This window comes from Drosophila obscura, unplaced genomic scaffold, assembly GCF_018151105.1.
Source record: "Drosophila obscura isolate BZ-5 IFL unplaced genomic scaffold, ASM1815110v1 contig_184, whole genome shotgun sequence".
NCBI classification, from domain to species: Eukaryota; Metazoa; Arthropoda; class Insecta; order Diptera; family Drosophilidae; genus Drosophila; species Drosophila obscura.
Window position 1 is genome coordinate 14,371 of NW_024542772.1, and position 26,180 is coordinate 40,550.

Sequence of the window (26,180 nt, forward strand, 5' to 3'; positions counted from 1 at the left end):
GGCTAAAAAATAAAACGAGGAAAAGAAGAAGAAGCAATGCGTCCGTCGCGAAAGCAAAGTGAAATTCATGAAAAAAGCAGCAACAACAGAAGCAACATAGCGGCTAACCGAAACCGTTATTCAACAATTTCTTGAATCAAAAAAAGAAAAAATCCAACAACAACAAAATACAAGTGAAAGAAGCCACCAAATACTGGTTTTTAACAACGAAAAAGCAAAAAGAAAGAAGGAAAGAGGGGAGAGAGAAAAAGTTGCTTCACAAGAAATCTCTCCATGTGTGCTTGTGTGTGTGTGTGTGCGAGAAAAGTAAAGTAAAGTGAAAAGCAATGCTAAAAGGAATTACAACAACTACAAGGCAAATCTTACATCGCTGTCACACTAAATAACTGTAAAAGCCGCCTCAAATAACAAGAAGGCAAGGAAAAAACGAGAAGGGAACGAAGGAAAGGCCCCCGCGTGGGCGGGATTGGGGAAGCAAATATTCAACTTTAAAACATACCCTCAAATTGGAGGTATGTACACATGCGTAATAATTAATATTAATACTTATTACTTTTAAGCTCTTCAAACATTTTCCTCTTTCTCTTGGAAAACATAATCTAATGAATGCGTACCACAATTAAGCTGTTGCTGCTGTGTGTCTTGGCAGAGAGTGAGAGATTTGGAGAGAGAGCCAATAAGTGTGAGAGAAAGGGAGAATTAATAATTGTGTTGGTGTTGCTCTTCTTTCTTTCATTCTTTTTTTTTTTTTTGGAGCATGCGAAATGGCTACAGGTGGCTTATTTACAGTTACTTTGAGCTTGCCTTCTGATAAGAACAGCTGCTGCTCTTCTTGCCGCTCTCCTTTCACACTTATTCCTCGGTGAACTCGAGAGAGGAGCTCTCTGCTTTTAACATGAGCATAACGGCTCTAGCTGGACAGTAGGTGGTGATTTTGGGTGTTTTATTGGGTATTTGCCAAAGGCCTTTATAATTCTTATAAATCTAATTGTGGTTCTTGTTCTGCGGTTAAAGATAAGCTTTAATATTAAGTAGATATTTGTTTCTCTTATAGAAACTTATGTAACTTGTTCCGATTGAACAGTTTAATCCAGTTTACGATGGTGACCTTTATATGGTTATATGTATTGCTATTTTAGCCCACTTAGATAATGGTTATACACAAAAAAAGCAGAATGAGAATTCGAGAAAGCAGTAAGTGAATCTGTACTGTCTGCTTCCTAAATATTTTACATAACTTCATTATAAGCCATAAGCCGCTCAATATAAATCCAATCGAATAACGTAACAGGTCGTTATGACAGCATTTAACATTCCGAAACAACAACAAAATAGCATACATACATATTTACATACAGTACCTAACAAATATTTAAATAAATACCGTATAATTTCCTATCATCGTCATGCACTCTCCCTATCAAAATATCTGAAATACCGAGGAACGGCGTGTCCCCTCTCTCCCTCGCTGACCCCACGTCAACGTCACGTTTCTCTGTTCGCTTTTCTGTTATCAGCTTGTAAAGAGTGTGTGAGAGCTGTCGCACTCTGTCCCTCTCCCTCTATGGCTCTGTAAATAGTTCAACTGATTCATAAATTACTCAGATCAAACAAAATAAATAGCACACGGAAACCCACAAACTACACCCATACATCTATACATCTATTCATCAAATATGTATGCATGTGTGTGTTCTCCTCGTTTTTGGCTAATCTCGATCGAAATCAGGCAAAACAGTTTACCGAAACTGATAACAAAACAGAAACAATAATAATAAAAATGCTTACAATGTTTCGGCTCCCCTGAGGAGTGTGTATCGGTTTTACCTGGTAATCGTTGGGTAATTTTAGAGTATATTATTTTGTTGTATACCTGATAATTAATTTCCGTTGTTTCCAATGCTCTATTTTGTTTATATATTCTTGGGAAACATACATACATATATATGTATGTACATATGTATTAACATATTTTATACATATATTGATGTTGAAGAAAAAATAGAAAAGATTACCATTAGAAGATATCAAATCGTTTTAAATATATTTAAAATATAAACTACGTTTTCTGAGGAGAAACCCATCCTCAAGGGGTAGACTTTTCGCAAAATTTTGAAATTAGGGTATTATTGGTAAGAATCTTTTGCGGGAAAATAAATTCTATTATATATGAATTCTATATACATATTACATCGGATTTATCGGGTATCTTTCAATCGAAATATTCGACGCTACTTATTACCAATTGTCCATTTGATTTGTTGATAGTTTTGTTGCGGTGGAAGGAAGCCAGAGACAGAAAGAGAATGAGAAAGACAATGAGAACTTGATCGAACTGTGGAACTGTATTTGTTGTACAGCTGTGCGCGATTCGTTGAGGTTGATAATTAGTTGTAGTCAATCTATCTGTGCGGCCTCCCCAATCCCCCTTCTGTGCACTCTGTACTCCTGTACTCTCTCGTACCCCTCGTACTTTACCTATCTCTACGCCTATTGTACGCTTAAACGGTTTTTGTTTTATGAGTTGTTCTTTTTTTTCTATCTCTCTCTCCCTCTCTCTGTTGCTTTATTGTGCTTTTTGTGCTGAAAGCGTTTAACCGGTTTGTTTCGAAACAAACAGCAGTGAAAACCGAAAACAGAAAACAGAACAAGCCAAGACAAGACGGTTGGCTATCTGTTTGTCTGTCTGTGCCTGTGTGTGTGTGTGTGTGTGTGTTAACTGACTGATGAATAACGTTAGCTTTCAAGAAATAGTATCTTTCGATTTGTTTCTTTTTTCTCTGTATGAATGTTTCGTGTGAAAACGATGGGATTATTAAGGGAGCAACAAATAGTTGATAAGAACATAATTTTGTACATAGTTTAAAGATTATTTGTGATTAAACATTTTGCAAAGGTTGTCCTGAGAAATGGATTAACATATCATCATTAGATTTACCTTAAAGTCATTAGGTAGCACTTGCAATCTTATCTTCAAGATAGTTTATCAACTAATTACATCATTAAATGAAATGGGGTACTCCAAATAGATTAAAACTTTCACAGAACTTATGTTTCTGGTCTGTCTATTTATAGAATAGTGATAATTATTCTAATTTGTATGCAATTGAATAGTAATCGTAGCTCATTACTTCGCCGGTATCTGTTCTGGTGAGATTCCCTGGAATAATTGGTTTATGTTTGTTTCAACAAAGTGGAAATAATTTGGCTATAAATAAACTGAAAGAGAAGAGACTTTCTATAAATAATTCAAAACAAACTTAAACGTGTTTTAAAAGATGAATAAATGAACGATATGTACATACAAACATATTTACTCGAAGTTTTCTCTGGCGATTATTGTGTGGTTAGATCTATGCGGGGGAGTGTCCTCCAACTAAGTCTTTTAAGACCTTTCAAACTTGAAATTTTATTCCAGAACTTTGTTCGTAAATATAAGAAGCGGTGCTCATAAATTCCAAGTGGTAAAGTGGTTAACCCTTTGCTGGTTCATTTCTCATTTCATCCTCTCTCTCCTCCCATAATGCACTTTCCCCAACTATAAATTTACTTTGTACGGGAGTTTTTCCCTATCTGCCCTTTTGGCCAACTTTTGTTTACTTGGGTTATTTTTAGTAATAGTGTGCGCTCAGACACAGATACATCCAACAATTCCAGCTACCAACTCAATTGCTGACTAGACAAAACAAAATAAAATAAATAAAAAAAAGCAAAGTAAAACTACTACTGAGAGCTTCCTCTCACATTTCGCTGTCGTACTCGTACTCGGGGTTTCAACCAGGAAATTTTCGGTTTGAATTGAAAATAAATGCCATGTATGCAATATCAATTTATAAACAATTGAATGACTCAAGATAAAAGTATTTTTTTATAATATATTTATGCTTACATATACAAACATACGGTTATATGCCCTAATCATTTACAAATTGACTCTCAAATTCGTTGTCAAACTTGTTGAGTTTCGTTTCCATTTGACACCTGTTGTTGCAGTCCGAAAGGGAAATTCGAGATTACAAAACTCCGTTTTACAAAAGTTGAATGAATGCGAATGAGTGCGAAATATATAAAAAAAATTCAAGCAAATTAACGAAACCAAAAGACGATTTATTTTAATTGGATATTTAAAATGACATCAAAGGCATTGACACTGTAAGAACGGGAATTCCTCAATCGCAAATATTCAAATATTTCTCCCCTTGCATTTTTGGTGTATTTAAGCGTTGAGCGTATGTAAGTGCAGTGCAGACGCAATCGTCTTGACCATAATTTTATCCTGCATACTAACATACATACATATGTATGCATGTTCACACGAGCATTGCTTTTTTCAGGCAATAGATGCTACCGCAATCGCTTCATTCCATTACTCTCACTCTCTTCAACTAATATATTGCGAGAGCTGAGGAGTTTTCTAAAATATTTTGTCATTGTTTTGTTGGTACCAGTACCAAATTAAATCAAGTAAATCATATCCTTCGATACTGTAGCAAATGCTAAATGAATAAATCAATATCTCTGATATATGGGAAGCTACAACGTAAGTAAAAATTTAACATGTCAAGTATGCCGAGAATTTGGCTGTCATACCGTAAGTAAGGTATATCACATAGACCTCAAATCACGTCACAGTTTATTCACATCCCTGAAACGATAATATAAAGTCAATATTTCGCTTATTGAAAAACAACTTTTTGGATTAACTGAAAATCAACTAAATTAAGAATTAAAATGCCTTCGAGAGAAGCAGGAACAATGCCGGTAGGCCTCGGGTGCCATCTGGTAGACCAGAGGCGCACCGAACGCGAGCTGCTGGAGGAGGGAAAGGCTCTGGAGGAGCGTATACACGAGATCGAGACCCGCCTCAAGCTACTCGAAGGTCGCGAAGACGAACTACCCTGCACGATCTGCACGGGACAGGTCTATCAGCAGAGCACTGTTCGAGCTGTGCGCGAGGGGCTGTCCGCCAGGCTTATAGCCCACGTGGACCTATATAGCACGACCCATGGTCGGCTGATGCGTCTGCAGCAGCAGATACGTCGCGGGGAATCGACTGGGATCCACCGATTTGGTTTTCGATAATTTAAGCCTGAAAGCCGGTAGAAAGAACCTTAAAGAAGAATCTTTTGTTTTTGTATTTTTCTTTGTTTCAACAATTAAACGCATTGCAACAAAAACGCCCACAAAATGTAGTTTCTTATTTCATTTCGCAATCCATGGCTGGTTCGTGTCATTCAACAATGGACATTCCCCATTGCTCGTTCCCCTTTCCTCATTTATCATAATAATTTTCTTCTCCTCTGTTCGTTCTCTTCTGTGTTATATCTCTCTCCATCTCTTTTCTAGTTCCTCTATATGTAATTTCATAATTCTCCTTGATTAGTTTATGTCGTGTAGAAAACAAAGCAGAACGGAACTGAAGTAATGCTAATGACAATAATCAAAACATAATGCGAGTGGGAATGGTAGAATGCAAATGGAATATGTGTCACGGACCTCAATACATTTTACAGCTGCGGTCGAAATAATACTATTTCGACTAATATTATAACAGAAATACATAGGTTTATTTTAGGTTTGAAAATGATAAAGATAATTGATAAAAGTTCATTCTTTTTTTAATGTAGAATATTGGGCTTAAAAGAAATTACAACGCTTGTATGGTATGTACATTCGCTTGACCTCAGTTGTACAACCATTTGACGTGATTTAATTTCATAATACGTATAAAAATATTTTGTTACGTTACATTGAATTGTTTTTGTTGAAGAGGAAGAGAAATTTTAGTGAAATTACATAATAAGTTTGTTTCATTTGAATTTGAAGACCATAGGTAAATGTTATGCTTAATTATAGGGCAACTTTACAGCTGCTATTGCAGTCTGCGGCCAAGCAATAAAACAGGGAAAATATTTATTGTTTGAATTATTTTTAAATTTTATTTTTGTTTGTACACAGAACGATGAAGAAAAACTGTCATTATGCTTCCCTATGATCTATTAGTCATAGATAAACATATAAAGAGGGGGGTTTACTCAACTAAAAATGGTTGAATTATAATGATTAATTATTCTATAGCCCTGCTGTAGAGCAATGTTTCTCTGTTCTATCTAGAAATTAGTTAGGATACAATTTCTGCAATCTCTTTGGGGGGATTTCTTTTTGTTTTTGGAAAATGGAGAGATCTCACCTAACTTAACGCAGGCATTTTCAGTTCCTCATTAATTAAGCCTCTCATTTCCTTTTTCTTGGCCCTATCTATCCCTCTTCTTTGTTTAACCTTAATTAACTTGACTACAATAAAATCTATCTTGATGGAAAGTTCCTGTGGGCGAAGATGGCCTTGATGGCTGCACACAGTTTTTCAGTGACAATTGATATCACTACTCCCTTGATTATTTTTCTAAGGCAGTCAAATTCTGCATGATATCTCCGCTCAGGAGAGCTTCTACTGTACAGGAAGGCTTACTCTTTCTCGCCACTTGCCTGCCTCTCTTACGTTCCCATTTTTCTTGTCACATTTCCAAACTCATAATTTTAGCAATTAAATCATTGTATGACAAATTTACTTCCAAAAAGCAATGAAAAAGTGCCAGCAACAGCAACAATGACAAAACGAAACTGGCGGCATTGAGAAACCAACAACACAGCACAAGCACAAATGCTAATAAATTGAAATAAAATTAGCAACAGCAACAACAACAGCAACAAGAAGAGGAAGAAGCACGACAAATGCCGTTGTTGTTGTTGTTGTAGCTTTGGTATTGAATGGGAGAAATGAGGATGATGATGAATGGTGAAGGGGGAAGTGGAAAGGCAGGAAAAAAAAAACGCGTGTACATTGCGTTCGCAAAGCAATGAGGGTGGGAAAGGGTGATATAAGGGGCCACAGGAGAGTTGAGCGAGCGGGTAATTGAATGGTAAGATATGGAGTAAACGTAGGGGAAGAAAAAGTGGAGCAACAGGAAAGTTGATGCGGCAAGGTGTATTTGTTGTGCACAGTTGTCTCTGCAACGCTCTCTCTCGCTCAACGCTCAAGCAAACGGAACAAAAATAGCCAACATTCGTTGGAGTATGCTCCAAAAATGCCTTACCTTATACAAATACACCTTTGCCAGTGGGAGTTGACGATGAGAAAGAAGAGCGTGGAGCGTGCAAACGAGCTATGGACTCTATACGAGTAGTATAGAGCCACAGCGGCTGCAGAAGAATGCAGCGAGAGAGTGAGTGAATGGTGGACTAAAAAAAGGCAAGCATAAAACCCAGTGAATAGTGAAAAAAGAGTGGGCGGTGGTGCAGGCAGGGAGTCGGGGGAGTCGTTGACATTGTTGTTATCTTAAATTGTACAGCATGGAGTGCTGTTGTTGCTTTTCTTTTGCCATTGCTTCTGTTTATTTGATTTTGTCATCATCTTCTTAGGCAAACAACGGCTGCCAGAGTGGGATAGCAGCTGAGTGAACATGTGGAGAGCACTTGACGACTCTTATCTCTCTCTTTCTCTCTCTGTGTATATCGTCTTCGTCTTGCCAAACGTTCGGCTTTGGGTCGGCATCGGCTACGGTTCGGCTCTCATTTTATGTATTACAACATTTTTTTCGTTTTTTTTTCGTCGGCGACATAAATTCTACAAAGATACAGCAGATACAGATACAGATACAAAAGCAGCCACAAATTACAAATACATGTAGAGATACACACTCAAGTACAGATACAACACAAACGATTCACATTTGGCCCCCAAAGTGGCAACAACAACAACAACAGCAGCAACGGCACTCAATGATGATCATCATCATTATGATGATCTCGTGTGTTCGGCTGTTGGCGCTCATTTACGTGATTGCTTCTCTTCTTCTTCTTTGTGATTTTGATTTTCATTGCTTAAAGTTTTCTTCCCAATATGCAAATGCTTTGAGATATTTGTACTTTGAAATAACACTAATTTGCATACATTTTATGAATCAGTATTTTTCAACACTGCCCTTCCACAGCCCTGCCGCTGCCTTTTGTTTTGTTTACCTGTATTTTAATTGCTTTTATTTTCGAATGCCAATCTGGAAATTTATTTACATTTCCTCTCTGTCATCACCGCAACAGATGAGGGCATTTCTTGGGCATAGCCAAAGGGTCGGACTGAACGGGGGATTACAAGGATCTTTAATCGTCTGGGGATTCCCATACAGAAAGAAGAGGCTTCCTTTTGGGAATAAAGTACTTTCAGCAGAGAAAGGAAAAGGTGTTTTAGTGTATTATTCGATTTTTAGGATTTTTTTCAATGGGAAAATCTAACACTGGATAAGAGAATACATATCTACTGGTATATGAATCAGAAAATGACATTTGAATTATTTATAATATCTTATTTAAAATCTCTGAATGTGTAATTCACACAACTATTTCAAATACAGGGAATATGTTAAGCACAAAACATTAAATGCAAAATGTAATACAAATGGAAAAATTATTGAGAAAGAACAAACAAAAATTAGAAATTTAAAAATTTTTAAGCATAGTTTTAATTGAACGTATCAGAAATGGCAATGAACATTTATCAGTAGCAAAACCTACAATAACACGGTTTCCCCCAATTTAATACTACTCATTAGAATTCTTAAAGATTGCTTAGAAACCATTTCCCCAGTGACTTTTCAATATTCCCCAATCCTAAGTTGTGATCTGTAGAAAGTTTCAATGAAGTTGTGGCTTGGACAAGCACAAACAAACAAAAACCAAATATAATAAAGTACTATAAAAAAAGAACAATTTTTTTGTTAGAGCATTAGCCCGAGCCAGCAGCCAGCCCCCAGCCACCAGTCCGAGTCCCAGACCCAGCTGTAGATTGTGTAGAGGTCAAGGCTATAGTGCTTCGTGCTTATATGTGTCTGTATCTGTGTATCTGTGTGTGCTTGCGAGAGAATGAGGGTCTGATACGATACGAATAACCGACAGCAAAAGTGCAAATAAATTTGTGACGCATTTTTATTTTGTTATTGCAAATGATATATAAATACACCCCAAAAGCACCGCCGATGCCGATACACAACACGAACGAATCGCACTCCGTACGAGAGCAGCCACAAATGAAATGAAAAACGCGAATTGCGAACGAGAATATACATGTATGTAAGGAGGCGACGTAAGAGCACAACGAACTTTTGCGAAATGTGAAATTGAAATTATAAAATAAAACAAAGCAAAAGGTAAAGCTAAAGCGCGGGGGGAGGTTGTAGCAAAACAACAATTACAGCAGCAGGCAGCGGCAATAGCAAAACCAATAGCAACAATAACAAAAGAGAAATACTCGTATTAGTTTTCTGGCAAGTCGAAGCAATGTATACCCTTGAAAGAGTTGTTGTCCTATACATTCCTAAAGAAAGGTATACATATGTACATACTATAGGTACATCTGTACATACAGACACTTCTGAAGGGTCAATCAATTTATAATATAAAATATAGAATTTATTGAATATATTCTTCATAAACAGATATTTTTGGAAATAGTCACACAGCAACTGTGAAGTTTGGCTGGGTGTACCGTTAAAAAACATTCCAAAGTTTTTGGTTTGATTGATTTTTCATAGATTCCAATGATGTATCACCGAGTTGTCCAATCTTAATCAGCAAATTACAGATTAGTTTTCTACAAAGACTTCTATTATGGACATTCATCGCCGTGTTTCCTGCACTTGGGGTTTCAATTCTTTCAAAATTCTTATCGTGTAGGAAAGCTATTGGCAGGGGAGACAATGTTCTTGGGTGTATCAAACATGCGACCTATTGAGAGAAAATTTGGGTGAAATTAAACAAAGAAGGTCCCCTTCCCAGAAGTGGAGGACAGCTTCAGGCGAGATTTTCGACACTTTCTTTCTATTTCCTCCTTGTGCCAGAGTGAGCGCAAGTAGGGGTAGGGGTAGGGGGATCGCCGTGGTAAGGGTATAATAAAAATCTTGTAGCAAAAACAACAACTGCAGGCAGTCACATAAAAATGACAATAATTTTAAAAAGCTAAATATGCGCTAAAAACAAAGTAAAGTTGAAATTTCGTTGCTTTTATTATTAATATTATTTTTGTGGTATTTGCACTGTGCTTCTCTGTGCCTCGTTCTTCTCACTTAAAGCTTGAGCTATTTTGTGGCAAAGTCTGTCCGTTCGTTCGTTTGTTCGTTCGTCCGTCCGTCTGGCTGTCTGTCTGTCTTTCTGTATTTGTTCGGTTTTTAAGCCAAGGCCAAAGCTGAGGGAATTTTCAACTCTTTTTCTTTTCCTTTTTCTCACTTTTGTTGAATAAAACCGCTTGCAGCTGTAAAATTAACATTTTTAAATGGCAAATATATGCAAAGCGAAGAGATAAAATATGAAAGAAAGATGGAAGCAAAAGGGAAATGCAAAAATGTTTGCTAAAACACGAAGGAGAAAGCGAAATTATTGCCTGTTGCCGATGCTCGATTCGAGTTGGACAACGGATAATGGAATTATTTATAATTATTGTCGAGTTCATTCACATGAGGAAATCGAAAGGAAAGGATCGTTTTTCGTATGAAAAAATAAACGTAAGATATTTAAAGGAATTTCAAGATAAATGTTGTTAATCGATTAATAAAGATTAATATTAACGAAAAGATGTATAATATACAAAATACATAAATTACAAATACAAAAAAATTTCAAAATAAATATTAGAATCAAATAAATGTGGAGGGAAAAATATGTCAATGAAATATATAAAAACAAATAGTGTGCATATAAGTGAAAGACGGAAAAGATAGACAAAAGAAAAGACAGAAGGAAATATGTAATATGAAAACTAAATAGAAGTATAATAAGTAAATGAATAATAAATACAATTCTCCTTTATTTTCTCATCATTTTGACCAACCTTGTTTATTGATGTTATCTTATATTATTTATTTGCCTATTTACTTAGAAAGAACCTTAGCAAGTCGCCTTAGCCTTAGAGAAAACGACCATATTCTGTGATCTCTTTGTTGGCCACAGTCATCCAAGATCTAAACATAAAATAAGTGCTGTGACCCCAATTCGGTTAGGATATATGCATATGTACATAACTGAGTATTTTTATTCTCCCGATACAATATTCTTTGGGGCTTCTGATAGCCTTAACGACAAATGTATGATCAAATATTAAATATAATTAATTTAATATAAAATTAAATTAAATTCACAGAAACACTTCCGATCAAAGATATGCCCATTACAATTAATAATAGATTTTCAACAGAATCTCTATTCCCCAGAATCCCTTTGGTAGTCTAGTTTCGACTATTATTTATAGAGCCAAAAGCGATTAGCGAATGCTTTGAACCAATTTGATGGATTTTGATATATGCTAGGCATTTAATTTTTTTTTTTTCCTTATTTGTAGTTTTGTCGCTGCCTCAAACAAATCAACATGAAATAGGTATACACATGTATGTACATAGGTACATACATACATACAAGAGCTACACATCGCAGATACATCGAAGTACATATAGAAAATGACAATTAACAATGTCGGACGGAACACGCCCACAACGCATCCACAACAGAAATCCGAAATCCATTTTGTTGAATAACTTTTGATGGACGGTCGGGTGGACTCGCCACTCCGCTCCGCTCCGTCTCCGATCCGTTCGTCCGTTCCTTTCCGTCAGCAATTTCTGGGCAAATCAAAATACATAGATATTTTGCCATGTCTCTGTTTTTCCCCCCCGCTCGCGCGAGTATGTCTATTTGTTTTCCTCTTTTTATATTTATAATTATATTTGTGTTTGTTTATGTTAGAAATGATGGCCATGTCATTGCTTTTTTCTTCCCCCACTAATATTTTATCTCTGCGATAATTTCGTATAAATAAATGTTTATATTCCTCGCAATTTCTCTATCTATTTTATTTTTATTTAACTATTTATCGCGCATTTGTTTATCGCGTCGGCAACACGTGAATAGTGTTTTCGCACTTTTTCGGGGGGTCAGTACAGCTGTGGTTGCCCAAACGCTGGGATATCTGATGAATGAATATATCTATAGAAAATGAAGAGTTTATCGTACTTATCGTACCCTCACTTCTGATCCATCTTATCTCTGGGTTGGAAGCTGAAACTCGAGAGAGCTGGGGGGAGCTCTTATCTGCAATAAATTGTTTACTTGAAACTTTTATTAATTCGCATTTTAAACAAGGTGACATTTTCCGTAGAACATATTTATTTGTTTTCAGAATAATTCTTATTAAATAATAATTTAATTCGAATTTTTGTAGATTTCTATTTTAGTTGGGGTCTGCTAAAGATCCGTTTAGATTTCTAGAATTTTTCTTTAATTAAAAGTAAAAGTACAATAAACATGACATTGATTGGATTTCCTTCTTAGATAAACTGTTCCCAGTAGATGTATTTCCATTCGCTTGCCGATTTCCCTCTCATTTTGCCCACCATATCCATCCATTCCATATATGATTCATTATGGGGGCATTTCGTGCTGTTCTTTTTTTTTCGGTTCATTGGAAAGTCGGTTTATTTTCGTTCACGTTCATCAGAGAGTCGTTGAACTCTATCTCTTTCTCTGTGTCTCTAAGTATTTGTTGTATAAGGCGATGAGCAGTTTACAAGTTTATTTGTTTTTAGCAATTTCATCATCATTCTCTGGACTTTTTTCATATACGATAACTAGTCAATTTAGATAGTTTATAACCGTACAATAAATACTTTTGGACATGCTAAATATTATAAACAAGAAAACAAAGTTTCAACTTTTGTTCGTTTATTGCCTGGGCTTAGCATTTGGAGGGATATAAACAGTTTCATGCTTCAATTAAATAATAATAAATGTCCATAAGGACATTAGTCAGATTATTTAAAGTACCGATAAGCGAAGGGAGAGATACCCATGGTCTTTAATTTTATATTTCCATTCGTATGGGTCGCATTTTATTCATTTCATTTAGCTATGGCTTTTTTGTTGGCATTTTATACTCGATTAATTTTAAATTTAGCATAAAAGTGATTTCTTAATATAAAATATATTGTTTCATTAACTTTATATTATGGTTTAAATTTATAATTGTTTTTTTATTTTAACATTCAAATTTTTCTTTGTTTTAATTGATGTAAAATGTTTTACTGGTTTTTTTTTTAAGTGTAATATATTTTATTTTAGTTTTTATTTTTATTTACGCTTTTTAAATGGCTCTGACCAAACATTTATTTTGTGTGCTTTCTTATTATATTATTATAATATTTTAACATCCTACTAACCTTAATATGTATCCCAATTGTTCTTTCAGGCTACCACAATGGACCCCAACAGACATCACGAATATCAGACACATCATCAGCAGGCGGTGCACCAGTCAATGCCACTGCACCACCAAACACATCCACATCCTCCGCATCACCAGCAGCAGCAGCAGCAGCATCTGCACCACCCACCACCGGCGCCACAGCAACAGCAACCTCAACACCACCTCCAGCAGCAACAGCATCCGAATCCGCATCCGCGTACCGCCACCACCAGCTATGGGTCACATAATCCTAATCCTGGAGGAGAGGAGCAGCGCTCCCGAACGGCCCTCTACATGATGAACAGCAGCGGAAGTCGAGGGACAGGGGCAGGAGCACAGTCGCAATCTGTGCCTCAGGCAGGGTCTGCTGCTGCTGCCACTGCCACATCCTCAAGCGATCCGCATTTACAGTACTACACCTCCAATCGGGATCTGACGGCTGCCAAGAAGGTGCCACAGGCGGCGGAGCCGCCGCACCCCAGCTGGCCGTACAAGACGGGGCAGTCGGTGCCATCTGCGGCACCGGCAGCGGCCTCGGGTCTACGCCACCACCACGGGAATCCCGCCATGTATCCCACCAGCAGCCAGCAGCAGGCGGCGCCTGCGCACAGCACGGCCTACTGGCCGCCTCCGGACGAGCAGATGCACCATCCCCCGCCGCAGCAGCTGCAACAGCAGCAGCAGCAGCGGTACTCCGCCTACGGCCAGAAGCTACCGCAAGGAGGAGGCACTGCCTCGGGATACAGAATTGAGGGATTTGCCATGGGACAACAGTCAGAAGCACAACAGATCGGGGCCAGACTGCATCCCGGCTATGCCCCACAGCCCGGATACGGGACACAGCCGGGATACGGCCCACAGCCTGGGGTGGCAGGACAGCCCGACAGCAGATTCGGAAACCAGTCGGAGGCTGGGGGCTACGGCACACAGCCAGGAGTGGGCGGCAAGGCGGGAGGATATGGCGGAGCAAACAGCAGCACACATCACCCCTCCACGCCCACACCGCCCACGGCCACATCGACCCCACAGCAGCAGCAGCAGCAGCAGCACCTCCAGCAGTCGCACCACCAGAGCCACCAGAGCCTGTACATGCCGATGCCGCAGTTTAGCACGGAAAAGTTCCAGACGACGGTCCACAATGCCATCGAGAAGTACGTGCGGGAGACACCTGCTCCCAGCTTGGATTATCCCGCATCTCGGGGACCAGCAGCAGTGGGAGGAGGTGGAGGGGGAGGAGCAGCAGCTGCCTATGGAAGAACCACCGGTTATGGGTATGCCAAGATCTCCTCCTCCAAGGTTCCTGCTACCACCTCCTCCACAGGCTACTTGAAGCTTGAGCCGGAGCACGCTCTGGCGGGGACCCTGCCGCAGCCCACGCGATCCTCGCTGTACCACAATCCCTACACCACAGCGGCGCCGCCGCAGCCACCACCACCACCCCCGCAGCACTCCGAGGCACCGCAGCGAGAGCGGGACTCTTCGCCGGCAATGGCCACGCCTCCCCATGGGTATCCCACCAAATACGGGAAACTCCTGCAACAGCATGGAACAGGAGCGGTAACGGGAACTGGAACTGGAACGGGCGCCACGCCGTACTCCTCGTACTACCACGGACACCACGGGACACCATCGCCCGCAGCAGGAGCCGTGGCCTCGCCCACTCCGCCCGCCCCGCCGCCACCACTTGCCAGCCAGCTGTCATCCGCCTCCTCCTCCAGTAGCAGCACCACGCTCCAGGTGTACCCCCACGGACCGGACATCTGCTACCAGCCGGTGGCGTCAGCCCAAACCCAGAGTCAGAGTCAGAGTCAGGGACATCCGACGGCTGCGGCCAAAAAGTCGCCGGCTGTGGCGAAACCCAACTACCGGGCGCTGATCAACGACATGCTGAAGCGGAACACCGCCAGCGAGCAGGAGCTCAATCTGCAGATCATCAAGAAGACCCTCAACATGGAGCCGCCGCCACGGAACCATGTCCATGTCCTTCCAGCGGCCACAAGGGTCATCCAACAGGTGGCGCCTGCGCCTGCACCTGCATCAGCACCGGCGCCGGCGCCAGCGCCAGCGCCCACGCTCTACTCCCCGCTGGATCTGTCCATGCGAACGGTGAAGCAGACGGCGGACTCCACGGAATACAAGTACCAGCGTCCCCACCATCAGACCCCAACAACGACGACGACGGAGTACAAGTCAGCCCAGCTGCCGCATCTGGCGGTAGGAGGAGGCTTGGGTCTACCGAGATTCGACATCACAGCGAGCTTTTCGGCCGCAGCCAACCGGGGAGCGGGAACTCCAACGAGTCCGGCGCCAACGGCTGTGATACGACAGGCCCCTGCCACAACAGTTCCTCATCTGCCACCTGTGGTTGCTCCTTTGGCTTCTGCTGCTGCGGCACCTGCTTTGGTGATCAAATCCCTTCAGCAGATGCGTCCCAGTGTGTTGGAGACGAATCCGTATGCCAAGCGGCAACAGCATCAGAATCTGCCTCCCGAGACGAGCATCGTGCAGGTGCTGCCCAAGCCCCTGCCACAGCTGACGGAGCTCACGCCTGCGCCTTCGCCTTCCTCGACGCCCTCGCAGTCGCCTTCGCCCAGCCCCCAGCACCAGCACAACAGCAGCAACCCCAACTATCTGGGCAGGAAGCGCCACTTGCAGGAGTACAACCAGGCGGCGGCCAAGCAGGCGCGTCTGGATGCAGCCATGGAGGCGGCAGTGTCCGCGCCAGTGCCGGTGATAGCCGTCAATGAACAGGCGCTGGCCGCCAAAAGAGAGCGGGAGCGAGAGAGAGAGCTGCAGCCAAGCACATCCTCCGCCTCGTCCACCTCCATGTCCACGTCCATGTCCATGGCTGTGCCCAAGGCAGAGCCACGTATCCGCACGAAGGCGGAGCTGAAGGGCTTCACGTTTACGCCGCCCGTGCTGGTCACCTCAACGACTCCTGCCACCAATTCAATATCAGTAGCGCCTCCAGCTGCCATCCTGGCGCCTTCTCCTGCAGTTACAGTCGCACGGACGCCACCGAACCATCAGGTGACGAACCACATACAAATCAAGCTGGAACCGGCGCCACCTCAGGCGACAAGCCATCCGGGAGTAGGAGGTGGAGCAGTAGGAGCAGATCTCGGCCTACTGGATGAGGATCTGGGCTTCAAGGGCAGCCTCCTGGACTGTTGGGGCAGCACCTGCAACAATCTGGTGGAGCAGCTGCTGAGCAAAGCCCAGCCACCGGTGATCCCCGCCTGCCCAGGCAGCAGCATCAAGCTGGAGCTCAGCGAAGATGATCTCCCCGTGGCACGGATACTCAAGCGGCAGCCTCCACCAGCAGTAGCAGCTGCGGCAGCAGCAGCCGCAGCAGCAGATGGGGAATCAGCGGCCACCACAACAACCCAAGTGACGACGACAACGAATGGCATCGGCTCCTCCCTGGGCAATGGCGGGGGGGCGCAGAAGAAGCTGAGCAAAGTGGAGCGGGAGAAGAAGCGGCTGCAACAGGAGCAGAGGATTGCGGCCAGACTGGCGCCCAAGGCGGGCCAGAGTAGCTCCTCGGAGAGCGACACCACGGAGCTGCACAGGCGGACAACCGAGCGGCAGAAGAAGCCGCTCCTCATGCGCAAAGGCCGTGCGAGGCAGCGGTCCCTGGGTGGCCAGACGGGCAAGAGCAGCCAGCAGACGGGCCAAAGCACCGCCGAGGAAGCAGCCGCAGCAGCGGCGGCAGCGGCAGAGGAGAAGGGTGGCAGCCAACCCTCCACCAGCGAGGAGAGGGAGTCCAAGAAGGAGTTCGTAAAGCGGGAGGCAGTGTCGCCGCCTCCATCTGCATCCGACAATGTGCAGCACGAGGAGACGGCAAAGGCGAAGGGAATGGCCAAGGCCAAGCAGGAGGAGAGCCGGGAGAACAGCAGTTCCAGCGATGAGGAGCAGGAGGATGAGGAGGAAGAGGACGAAGAAGAGGAGGAGGAGAAGGAGAAGAAGGAGAAATCAGGCAAGAGTCTGGCCCACAGAAAGCAGCAGCAACAGCAGTCGAAGGGGGGCATTCCCCCCCTCAAGAACCGCATCCTGAACACGATGACCCGCTCGAAGCATCGCAAGGAACTGGAGCTGCAGCTGGCCAACAGCAAAGTGCTCCGCAACGACAAGATCATCCGCAACTCCACCACGAAGATCAAGCGGAAGTACGTGCGCAAGGTGGTGGACAGCAAGAAGGAGATGATGGTCACGCGACTGCGCAACAAGCGCGGCCTGGATGCCATGGACTGCAACAGCAGCCAACCGAATGGCCGAACGAAGCTCAAGGGGAAGCAGGAGCAGTCAACCGGAGGTCCTGCCAAGAGCAAGACCTCGCCGCAGCAGCAACTGTACCTGGAAGAGTACCGCTACAAGGTGGCCCTGAAGATACCCCATCGCCTGATCTCCATCAACAAGCTGAACAAGGTGGCCGCCTCCCTGCCCGATCTGGAGCGCCGTGATATTGGCCAGGAGCTGGCCTGCTTCAAGAGCCGCGCCGGCGGGGGCAGACCCCGAACGAAGGCCGCCAGCAAGCAGCATCAGGAGAACACGCCCAAGTCCATAATTGATGTGCTCCACCTGCGCGTGACCAATGGCAGCAGCAGCAGCAGCACCAAGACCACGGTCTCCGTGTCGGCCCCGGCCTCCACCAACCTGCAGCTGCACAGCGAGACCTCGCAGACCTCCGCCTCAAACTCCTTGTACGAGCAGCCGCAACAGCAGGAGCCGCCGCCGCCGCCGCAAGCCAACGCCGAGACGACAGGCAGCTGCCTGGACGATCCCAGCAAGCGTCACTTTAGCATATTCGACACCAAAGTCTTGCAGAGCAAGACCCGCACCGAGTCGAAGCTCCAGCAGCGGCGTGAGATCATACGCGAGATATTTGTGGGTCCCGAGAGGCCCGCCTCGGCCCCGCCGGAGTGCGCCCAAGAGGCGGGTGGCGGAGGCGACAACGAGGAGGAGGCGGCCATCAGCTATCAGAAGTACGAGGAGTTTCTCGCCCAAATGAACAGCATTGTGAGCGCCAACGACAACAAGCTGCTGGGCCGCAGGACCCTCGTCGGGGACAAGCAGCCCTCCGCCACTCAGTGTCCGCACAAGCGGAAGTATTTGCGGCGCAAGGGCAGCTCCGGCTTCGACTACATACGCAAGAAGAAGCGACCGACCCCGGCCTCCAACAGTCAGCAGAACCAGCAGAGCCACAACCAGTCCTCCAGCCATGCCCATGCCCATGCCACATCCAATCAGCATGTCCTCTCCGAGCACAATCAAAGCGCGGCCGATGAGCGACTGGACGACACGGACAGCACCATTGCGGGCAGCTCCCATCTACCGGCGAAGATCAAGACCGAGATGGATGTCCTGCGCGAGATCCAAAAGTGGGTCCTCAACAAGGGCGTGGGCCAGAGCACGATGCACAAGGCCGCACGCCAGGGGCTGATCGATGTGGTGGTCTACTGCCTGGATCGCATGCACATGAATCCCGACCAGAAGGACAACGCCGGGTACACGCCCCTGCACGAGGCCTGCACCCAGGGCTGGCTGGAGATTGCCCGCATCCTGCTCCAGTTCGGGGCGAATCACTCGGAGGCGGCCCAGTCGGGCATCCGTCCGCTCCACGGAGCCATCGAGAACGATCACGAGGAGGTGGTGCGACTGCTGCTCTCCTACGGAGCCGATCCGTTGCTGGCAACGTACTCAGGTGGGTATTAGTGGGACTCCGAATCCCTTCCAGAAACCCTCAAACACAAACACATTTGACCTTCCTATCTCCCCTCTGTTCAGGTCAAACTCCGCTGGCGTTAGCTTCAAGCAAGCTGATGAGTGGCATACTCAGCGATCACCTCAGCGATGCACAAAGTGCCGCCGCTGACATTCATCCAATGCGATTCCAAGGACCATGGGACATCTTTGGTGAGTGGAACACCTGCATCTGGAGAAGAGAGATGGAAGGAATCGTCAGTGAGGGATCTTCAGTGGATACATATCTAGATACATAGCAGAGAACCTTTCAATGTAGCAGTGGTCGCCGGGCTTTCATGCTTCTACCTACAAATTGGTACCAAGAAAACTCGCCCGTGGCTGCAACTCCTTCCCTGGGTTGTACTGCCACTTTAAATAAATCTGAGCGATCAGTTTCATCTGTAGTAATTAGTATCCGCGTGGATTTAGCCATGTCTGTCCATGGGAACACTTAAATTGAATACCAAACTCGGTTCACATCTACAGGTGCATGACACGAATAGAGACCATGAATCACGAACTGTTCGGGACTCGGTATGTGGGCGTAGATATAGGCATCCAAATTTGTCATATTCGTATATAAAGCCTAGTTCTACCGATCTCTACAGCTTACTTATATGCAGAGCAAAGAAGTGTTCTTTCATTCCTTCCATTGTGAGAGTGTGTCCTTATGTTCAGCCCAGAGATCGCTTGCTAAATGTTCTTTCTTTAATCTATTTCAGATGCTAAGGAATACGGCTATGATATATTCGATAATGTACCGAACACAGCTTGTGATAAGAGCAGAGCTCTACGTAGAGAAAGGAAAGAGGTGAATCAGAAGCAGATGCAGATGCAGATGCAGCAGCAGCAGCAGCAGCAGAAGTTGTGCAGCAACGTAAATGGAAATGGAAATGGAAATGTACTGTTAGCAGCCAAGAAGGAGGAACAGCAGGAGGAGCCGGAGAAGAAGGTGGAGACATCGATAAAGCTGAATGGGGAGACAAGTGCAACAAAGACTGGAATAAATATAGCAGCAGCACAACAACAACAACAACAACAACAACAACGATGATGGTGAAAGTGGAGCCAGGAACCGAGGAGGATGAGCAGGAGCAGAGGCAGCATGAGGATACCAATAACAATAAGAACAGAAACGAGGAGGAGCTGAATGCAAATGTTGAGAATAATTTAGTAACAAGCGTTGTGACTGTGAAGAATGAAGTGAAGAAGGAACTGGATGTGGATATGGATTTGGATATAAATATGGATAGGGAAAGGGAACGAGAACGAGAACGAGAACGGAATAGACTTGATGACGAGGATCTGGCGGAGAGCGAGACAATGGATGATAACGAATTGAATGGTGATATTTTTGAATTTGAAGAGGCCGACGTGCCCCTGCCACCACTGTACTTGCTCAAAGACGAGGGCAGTGACAAATGGGTACTACTGAACGATTTGTGCAATTTACTTAAAGTTAAGTCCAAGGATACGCTCCTCAATAAGGTACGATAAACCATCCCGTATGTATTTCATGTATTTAACGATTTCCCTCCTCTTCCTCCCACAGCTCTGTCCGAACAACAACAACAACAACAATGCGTTGGCCAACAGCCAGAAGCAGCTGCTGCGGGAGTTCAAGATCGATGATTTCCTGGAGAAGGCCACCTGTCTGCAGCTGCTGTGCGCCGGCGAGAAGCTGAACATGTTCAGCTCCTCGAAAGTGGTGCTCATCAAATACAACGACAGTGTCAAGAACTTGTTGGGCGTCAAGACCATTTTAATGAAATTTTAAACAGAGATATACATAGAGGATAGTGGATAGTGGATACTATAAATATTTAGGAACCAGAACGAGATGGAGGGAACCCCCTAGATAAATGATGAGCGGAGAGATACAAACAAATTTGAATGAAACAAAAACAATTAGTACGAATATAATTGTAGCAGCGATCTAAATATATATATACGATATACGATATATATTTTAGCTAGTAGCTAGTTTTTACCACACACACGTCTTTGTCTTTGGAAGATGGAAGATCTTTTTTAAAGGAAATTAAATTAGAGCTAATGCAAAGTGATACAAAGGTGCTATACACACTCAAAACGAAGAAAAACGAAAATGGGGAAATGCAAAATTCGATGTAAATCGAGACAGAGAGGGAAAGAGAGAGAGAGGGAGAGAGAGAGATCGGGAGAGACAGAGAATATTGATGAAATCTGGAATCTATTGAAAATTAGAGAGTAGAACAAACGGAAGGAATGAGAGATAGGATTGGATTGGATTGGAATGTTGTAAGAGAATTGACAGACAGACAGACACACAAGCAGTAACATGTTTGCTAAATAAAAAAGATATATACATGTGTATATTGTATATTGAATATCTAGGGATAATGTGTAATCTATGGTTTTAAAACAAGAAAAAACAAATTAGCAAAAGTGTAGACGTAAGGCGTAATTATTACAACATAATATATTGTAATCAGATTAAAGAGATGAGTGTATTTATGTATTGTGTATTTTTAAACGAAATTATTATCATAACATACAGAATATATTGTATATATCCAACTATAATGTAAATCAATTCAGATAGGTTTGTAATTTTCTATGTATGTATGTAATTGTCGTGCGTAAGTTTTGTGCAACTATAAAAACAAACAAACAAAACAAAAACTAATAAAAAAATAAATAAATGAAATGTGAATTTTTGGAAATTTGAAAAAGGAGTGTTTTTATTAAGAACGAAAGAAACGAAACAAAAACTTAATATTTTATCTGCACAAATATCTAAAATGAGTCTAATAAATAAAAATGGTAACTACCACAGCAGGAAAATATTATGTAGAATGCATTCAGATAGATGACGACATTTGAGCTGAAATATTTAAATTCGATAACACACCGATTACAATTGGCGCGCTCTTGGCAAGCGACAAAAGTTCCTCTCTATCGAGTGTGTGTGTGTGTGTGTGTGTGTGTGCATGCGAGCGAGCTTTGAGCATATGATTGCCGTCCTTGTTCTTCAAATGCGCGTTTAAAGGCCAAGAATAAATTCGTTGCTGCTGCTGTCCTTGGCCCCGCTACTCTCCGGAGATCCACATACGTGCGCACACACACACACACACACACACACTATGCGAGGGCTTTCCGTCTTCTTCTACCTACGCCAACAACTTTTGCTACTCTTTACTGTGTTCCCGTTTGCCATTTGCGTTGGCCTACAGACCCAATTTTTTGCTTGCGTTGTGCGCGGCTCCGTGAATAGTTTTTCCCGAAAAATAAAACCACACACCGATCGAGAGGGAGAGTGCAAAATAGAGATTCAAGTGAAAGTAAACGGTGCGAAAAGAACTCTCAGGAATCAAGCGTTAGTCTGTGTATAAAATAATTCCCTTCCCCATGTGTCCATAACGGGAGTGGAGTGGAGTGGACTGTGTTGTGCTACTGTGTGTTCGTCGGTGTGTATGTTTCTGGTTTCTGCTGCCTGCTAATGTGCAATTTTTATGAAATTATCACAGAATGAGGCAAGGCGATAGATAGCGCTGTTGTTGTGTCATAGAATTGGAGCAGCAGTACTCGGCCCCGCCCCCCCCTCCGTAAAAGTAAACGCAACAACAAGTTCCCCACTATATCTCTATCTGTGAGTGCCTGTGTGTGTACCCATACAGAAAACTGTGCTGTGTGTGTAATAGGAATTGCAATTTATACGTACCGTTGTTGTTGTTGTACTTGTGGGAAGAGCTTTTCGCTTGTTGCGCGCGTGCGACGATTGTGCAAGAAGAGTTTCCCATTTCCCATCCCATTGCAATAATTTCATTCTCCTCTGCCGTGTGTGTTCCTCCCAGAAACCAAAATTCGATGTGAGAACGACCAGGCCAAAGAGGAAATAGGCGAAACAAGCCAGCGAATAGCAGGAGAATCGCGAGAATTGGCGTAGTAGCGCACAAAAAAAAAAAGAACGAATAGTGAGAACAACACAAAAAAAATAAAATCGCAAATGCGTTCGGCGTCGCTGGCTGTGTGTGTGTGCGTGTCCGCGTCTGGGCCTGGTGTCTGTGTGAGGGGGGCGCAAAAAATATGCTAAAAAAGCTTTCGTCGTTGCCCCTCCGTGTCGTCGTCGCAGCAACAGCAGCAGCAGCTGCGGAAACTGTTGCTGCAGGCCGTGGCAGAACCAGAGCGAGAGAGGAAGAGATATACAGAGCGGAGAGGGAGTGAGTGAGCGAGAGATCGATCCGCCGAAAGGGAGACAGCATTATGAATCACACGCAAGCTTTGTTTTGCGAATTATAAATTCGCCTTCTCCACGAATTCCCATGTGAAGCGGAGAGGCCGACAGCAAAATAGAGAGACACAGAGGGAGAGAGAAGCAAAAGCGAAAAGAAAACCAACAAAAGTCCAAGACATAATAATAGAACTTTTGCTTTCGGTTCCAACTGGTTTTTGTATGCCCAAAAGAGAGCGAAGGAGAGCGGGCGAGAGAGCGAGACCCAACCAGACAACAAAGAGGCGGCAGCTTCCAGCGCTGCTTCTTCTTCTTCACTTCTCTGCGATCGTCTTGGAATCATAGCTGGAAACCGGGCGCATGCGCAGAAGCCACAACGAAAGAACGAGAACGTGTCGCAGTCAGCGTCAACGTCAACGTCAGCTGCATGAAAGGTAAGTCCAAGTCCCTGTTCCCCACTAGCTTCCTCCATAGCTCCACTTCTATCCATCCATCCCCCCTATCCCTAAAGCTGTCCATCTGTCAGGTCTTTTGTCTAGTTGGGCGAACCCGCACAGGGGTTGAATGGGATTGGTTAAGGGGGATCTGAAAACGAAACCCAACAAAACGAATAAGAAATAACTCGAAAGTTGGGTAAAGTTAATTAAAGTTACATATGTATGTATGTACATACATATTTTACATATTCAAGTGCTGTCAGAGTGGGGGATTACCAGTTTTTCGGTTTTATGAAGTGGAAAAGTGTTTCCAAAGGGGGAGAAGAACCAGGCACGAAAGTAATAAGTAAAGTTAAATGGATCTTAACTAAGTGAACGGTCGGTAGAATAGGGTCCCTCCCTTCCAACATGTCAAGAAAACCAGCACATGATTTCTGGGGTTGGACTAACCCTCAGTTCTCCATGGAAGGGATCTCCCTTTTGTCAGTAACCCTCCTCCCTAAGTGCTATAAGAAATATCATCAAGAGACTAATTATGTATGTACATACAACTGTGGGGTGAAGAGGGTCCCGGTTATTGGATACTAGATTCGGTAAAAATATATATTGATTAAATTCTTAATTTGAAATGTCCTCCTCTGACTTTGTCATAGCTTAATAAATAATTAATGGTCTAGGAACTAGGAAAAAGGAAGGCTAACATACACACGTAGACTGAGGGCTGCCACGTAAACGCGTTTCCTCGTTTATGGATCAAATGTATTTTTATTTTTATTTTATGTTGGCATTACTATGATTTTCTGTAAATTAAATAATAGTTTCTATTGAAAAAAGTCATTCATCATAAGATGGAATAATAGAGGGAAAAATCTGGACGAAAGCTTAGAAGGAAAAGCTCTAAAAGCTTTTGGTTACCTGTAAAGAGTTGACCTTGACATGCTTTTGAATACAGTTAGGTTTGTCCTTGACCTAAATACATACATGCACATTGCACAGGGTGGTTGTGGTTGACCTTCAACTTGACCTTGTGTTGCCTTGGGCATTTCCTCATTTGCTTCCATGTTTTTTAAATATTGTTTCCTTTTTTTGCAGGTTCTTTTAAGCGTAAGAAATTATACAGATAATTCTACTATCGTTACCTGCCATCAATCACTAATCCAACAACAATACACATCACAACGAAACGTACAAAATTAAAGTAAAAAATATACCTACTATATATAACGAAAGAATATCCCGTACAAGATGGACACCTTCAATGTACCTTTGCTGGCGGAGAGCACCAGCAGCAGCAGCAATTATGCGACAGCAGCAGTCACAGAGGCCTCAACCAGCAACAACCATCATCATCACCTGCAGCATCAGCAGCAGCAACATCTTATGTCCCACCATCACAAGGATCAGATGCTGGCGGCGGGAAGTAGTCCCATGCTGCCGTTCCTCAGCTACTCTCAGCTGCAGCTGCAGCAGAAGGATAGTACTGCCAGCAGCAGCAGCAATGGTGTAACTGCAGCATCTGAAGGAGCAGAGGCAGCAGCAGCAGCAATTGCCACAGATAACTTTGATGGCAGCCAATTGGATGGTGGCATCTCTCTGAGTGGCCTCTGCGAACGCTTCTTTGTGGCCAGTCCCAATCCTCATAGCAATAGTAACATGACCCTAATGGGCACCACCACTCCAACAACCACAACAACCACCCAACACAACATCAACATCAACAACAATAACAATTTGGAGGCTAAAAACGGAACCATCCACACAGGTGCGGCAGCTCCCCAATCGCTGCAGAGAGGCGGTGGATCAGTCATCATCGAATCGGTGACGGTTCCCTCTTTTTCCAACATCCTGTTCTCCCATCGAAATTCTCAAGCCTCAACCAATGAATGCATCGATCCAGCACTGCTGCAGAAATCCACACTATCCAGCAGCTCGATCATAGAGTACCATCAGCTGAAACCCCTGGCAGCGAGTGCCACCAACTCGGCATCCGTTTCCACCACCAATTTCCTGTCCTCGAGCACCGCTCAGCTCTTGGATTTTGATGTGCAAGGCGCTTCCAAGGATGATAGCCATATAAGCACCACCACAACCACAGCAGGAGTGGGAATTGGTTCAGGATCGGGTTCGGGTACGAGCTCGGTATCCGGATCGGGTGTAGCAACGACAACAAGAACAACAATCACTGCCAATCAGACAAGAAGCTCGTTGCACAGCATCGAGGAATTGGCTGCCAGCTCCTGTGTTGCACCCAAAGCCACCCAATCACCCAATCCTAATGAGAATGGGAACGTGAACCACAGGTCTACCAGCAGTACAACGAATCAGCAACAGCAGCAGCAGCAGCATCACATGCAACAAAGTGGCAATCACAGTGGATCCAATCTCAGCTCCGATGATGAGTCTGTTTCGGAGGATGAGTTCGGGCTGGAAATCGACGATCACGGAGGTAAGTCGAGATCTATACTTGTATGCTATGTATAGTACATACGATATTCCCTTTGATCCT

General features: G+C 43.6%; 3 protein-coding genes across 3 annotated transcripts in view; all 3 read left to right on the forward strand.

Annotated features, from left to right (window-relative positions):
• Nucleotides 1-137: 137 nt before the first annotated feature.
• Nucleotides 138-21,711, forward strand: LOC111073418. Its single transcript, XM_041592658.1, is given in 7 exon segments — nucleotides 138-512; nucleotides 13,283-18,983; nucleotides 19,067-19,195; nucleotides 19,747-19,835; nucleotides 19,875-20,027; nucleotides 20,030-20,512; nucleotides 20,577-21,711. Coding segments are annotated over 6 exon segments (6,771 nt in total). The 5' UTR covers nucleotides 138-512; nucleotides 13,283-13,291; the 3' UTR covers nucleotides 20,802-21,711.
• LOC111081686 lies at nucleotides 4,598-5,177 on the forward strand. Its single transcript, XM_022377816.2, has one exon. It carries the CDS (start codon nucleotides 4,732-4,734, stop codon nucleotides 5,080-5,082), a length of 351 nt encoding a protein of 116 aa, XP_022233508.2. The 5' UTR covers nucleotides 4,598-4,731; the 3' UTR covers nucleotides 5,083-5,177.
• Nucleotides 21,712-22,184: 473 nt separating the features above from the next.
• Nucleotides 22,185-26,180, forward strand: part of LOC111073394 (nuclear hormone receptor FTZ-F1) — a 45,332-nt gene continuing 41,336 nt past the window's right edge. The window contains exons 1-2 of the mRNA XM_041592657.1: nucleotides 22,185-23,671; nucleotides 24,767-26,120. Of these exons, the coding sequence (XP_041448591.1) occupies nucleotides 24,920-26,120 (1,201 nt within the window). The 5' untranslated portion in view covers nucleotides 22,185-23,671; nucleotides 24,767-24,919. The remainder of the gene's footprint in view (nucleotides 23,672-24,766; nucleotides 26,121-26,180) is intronic.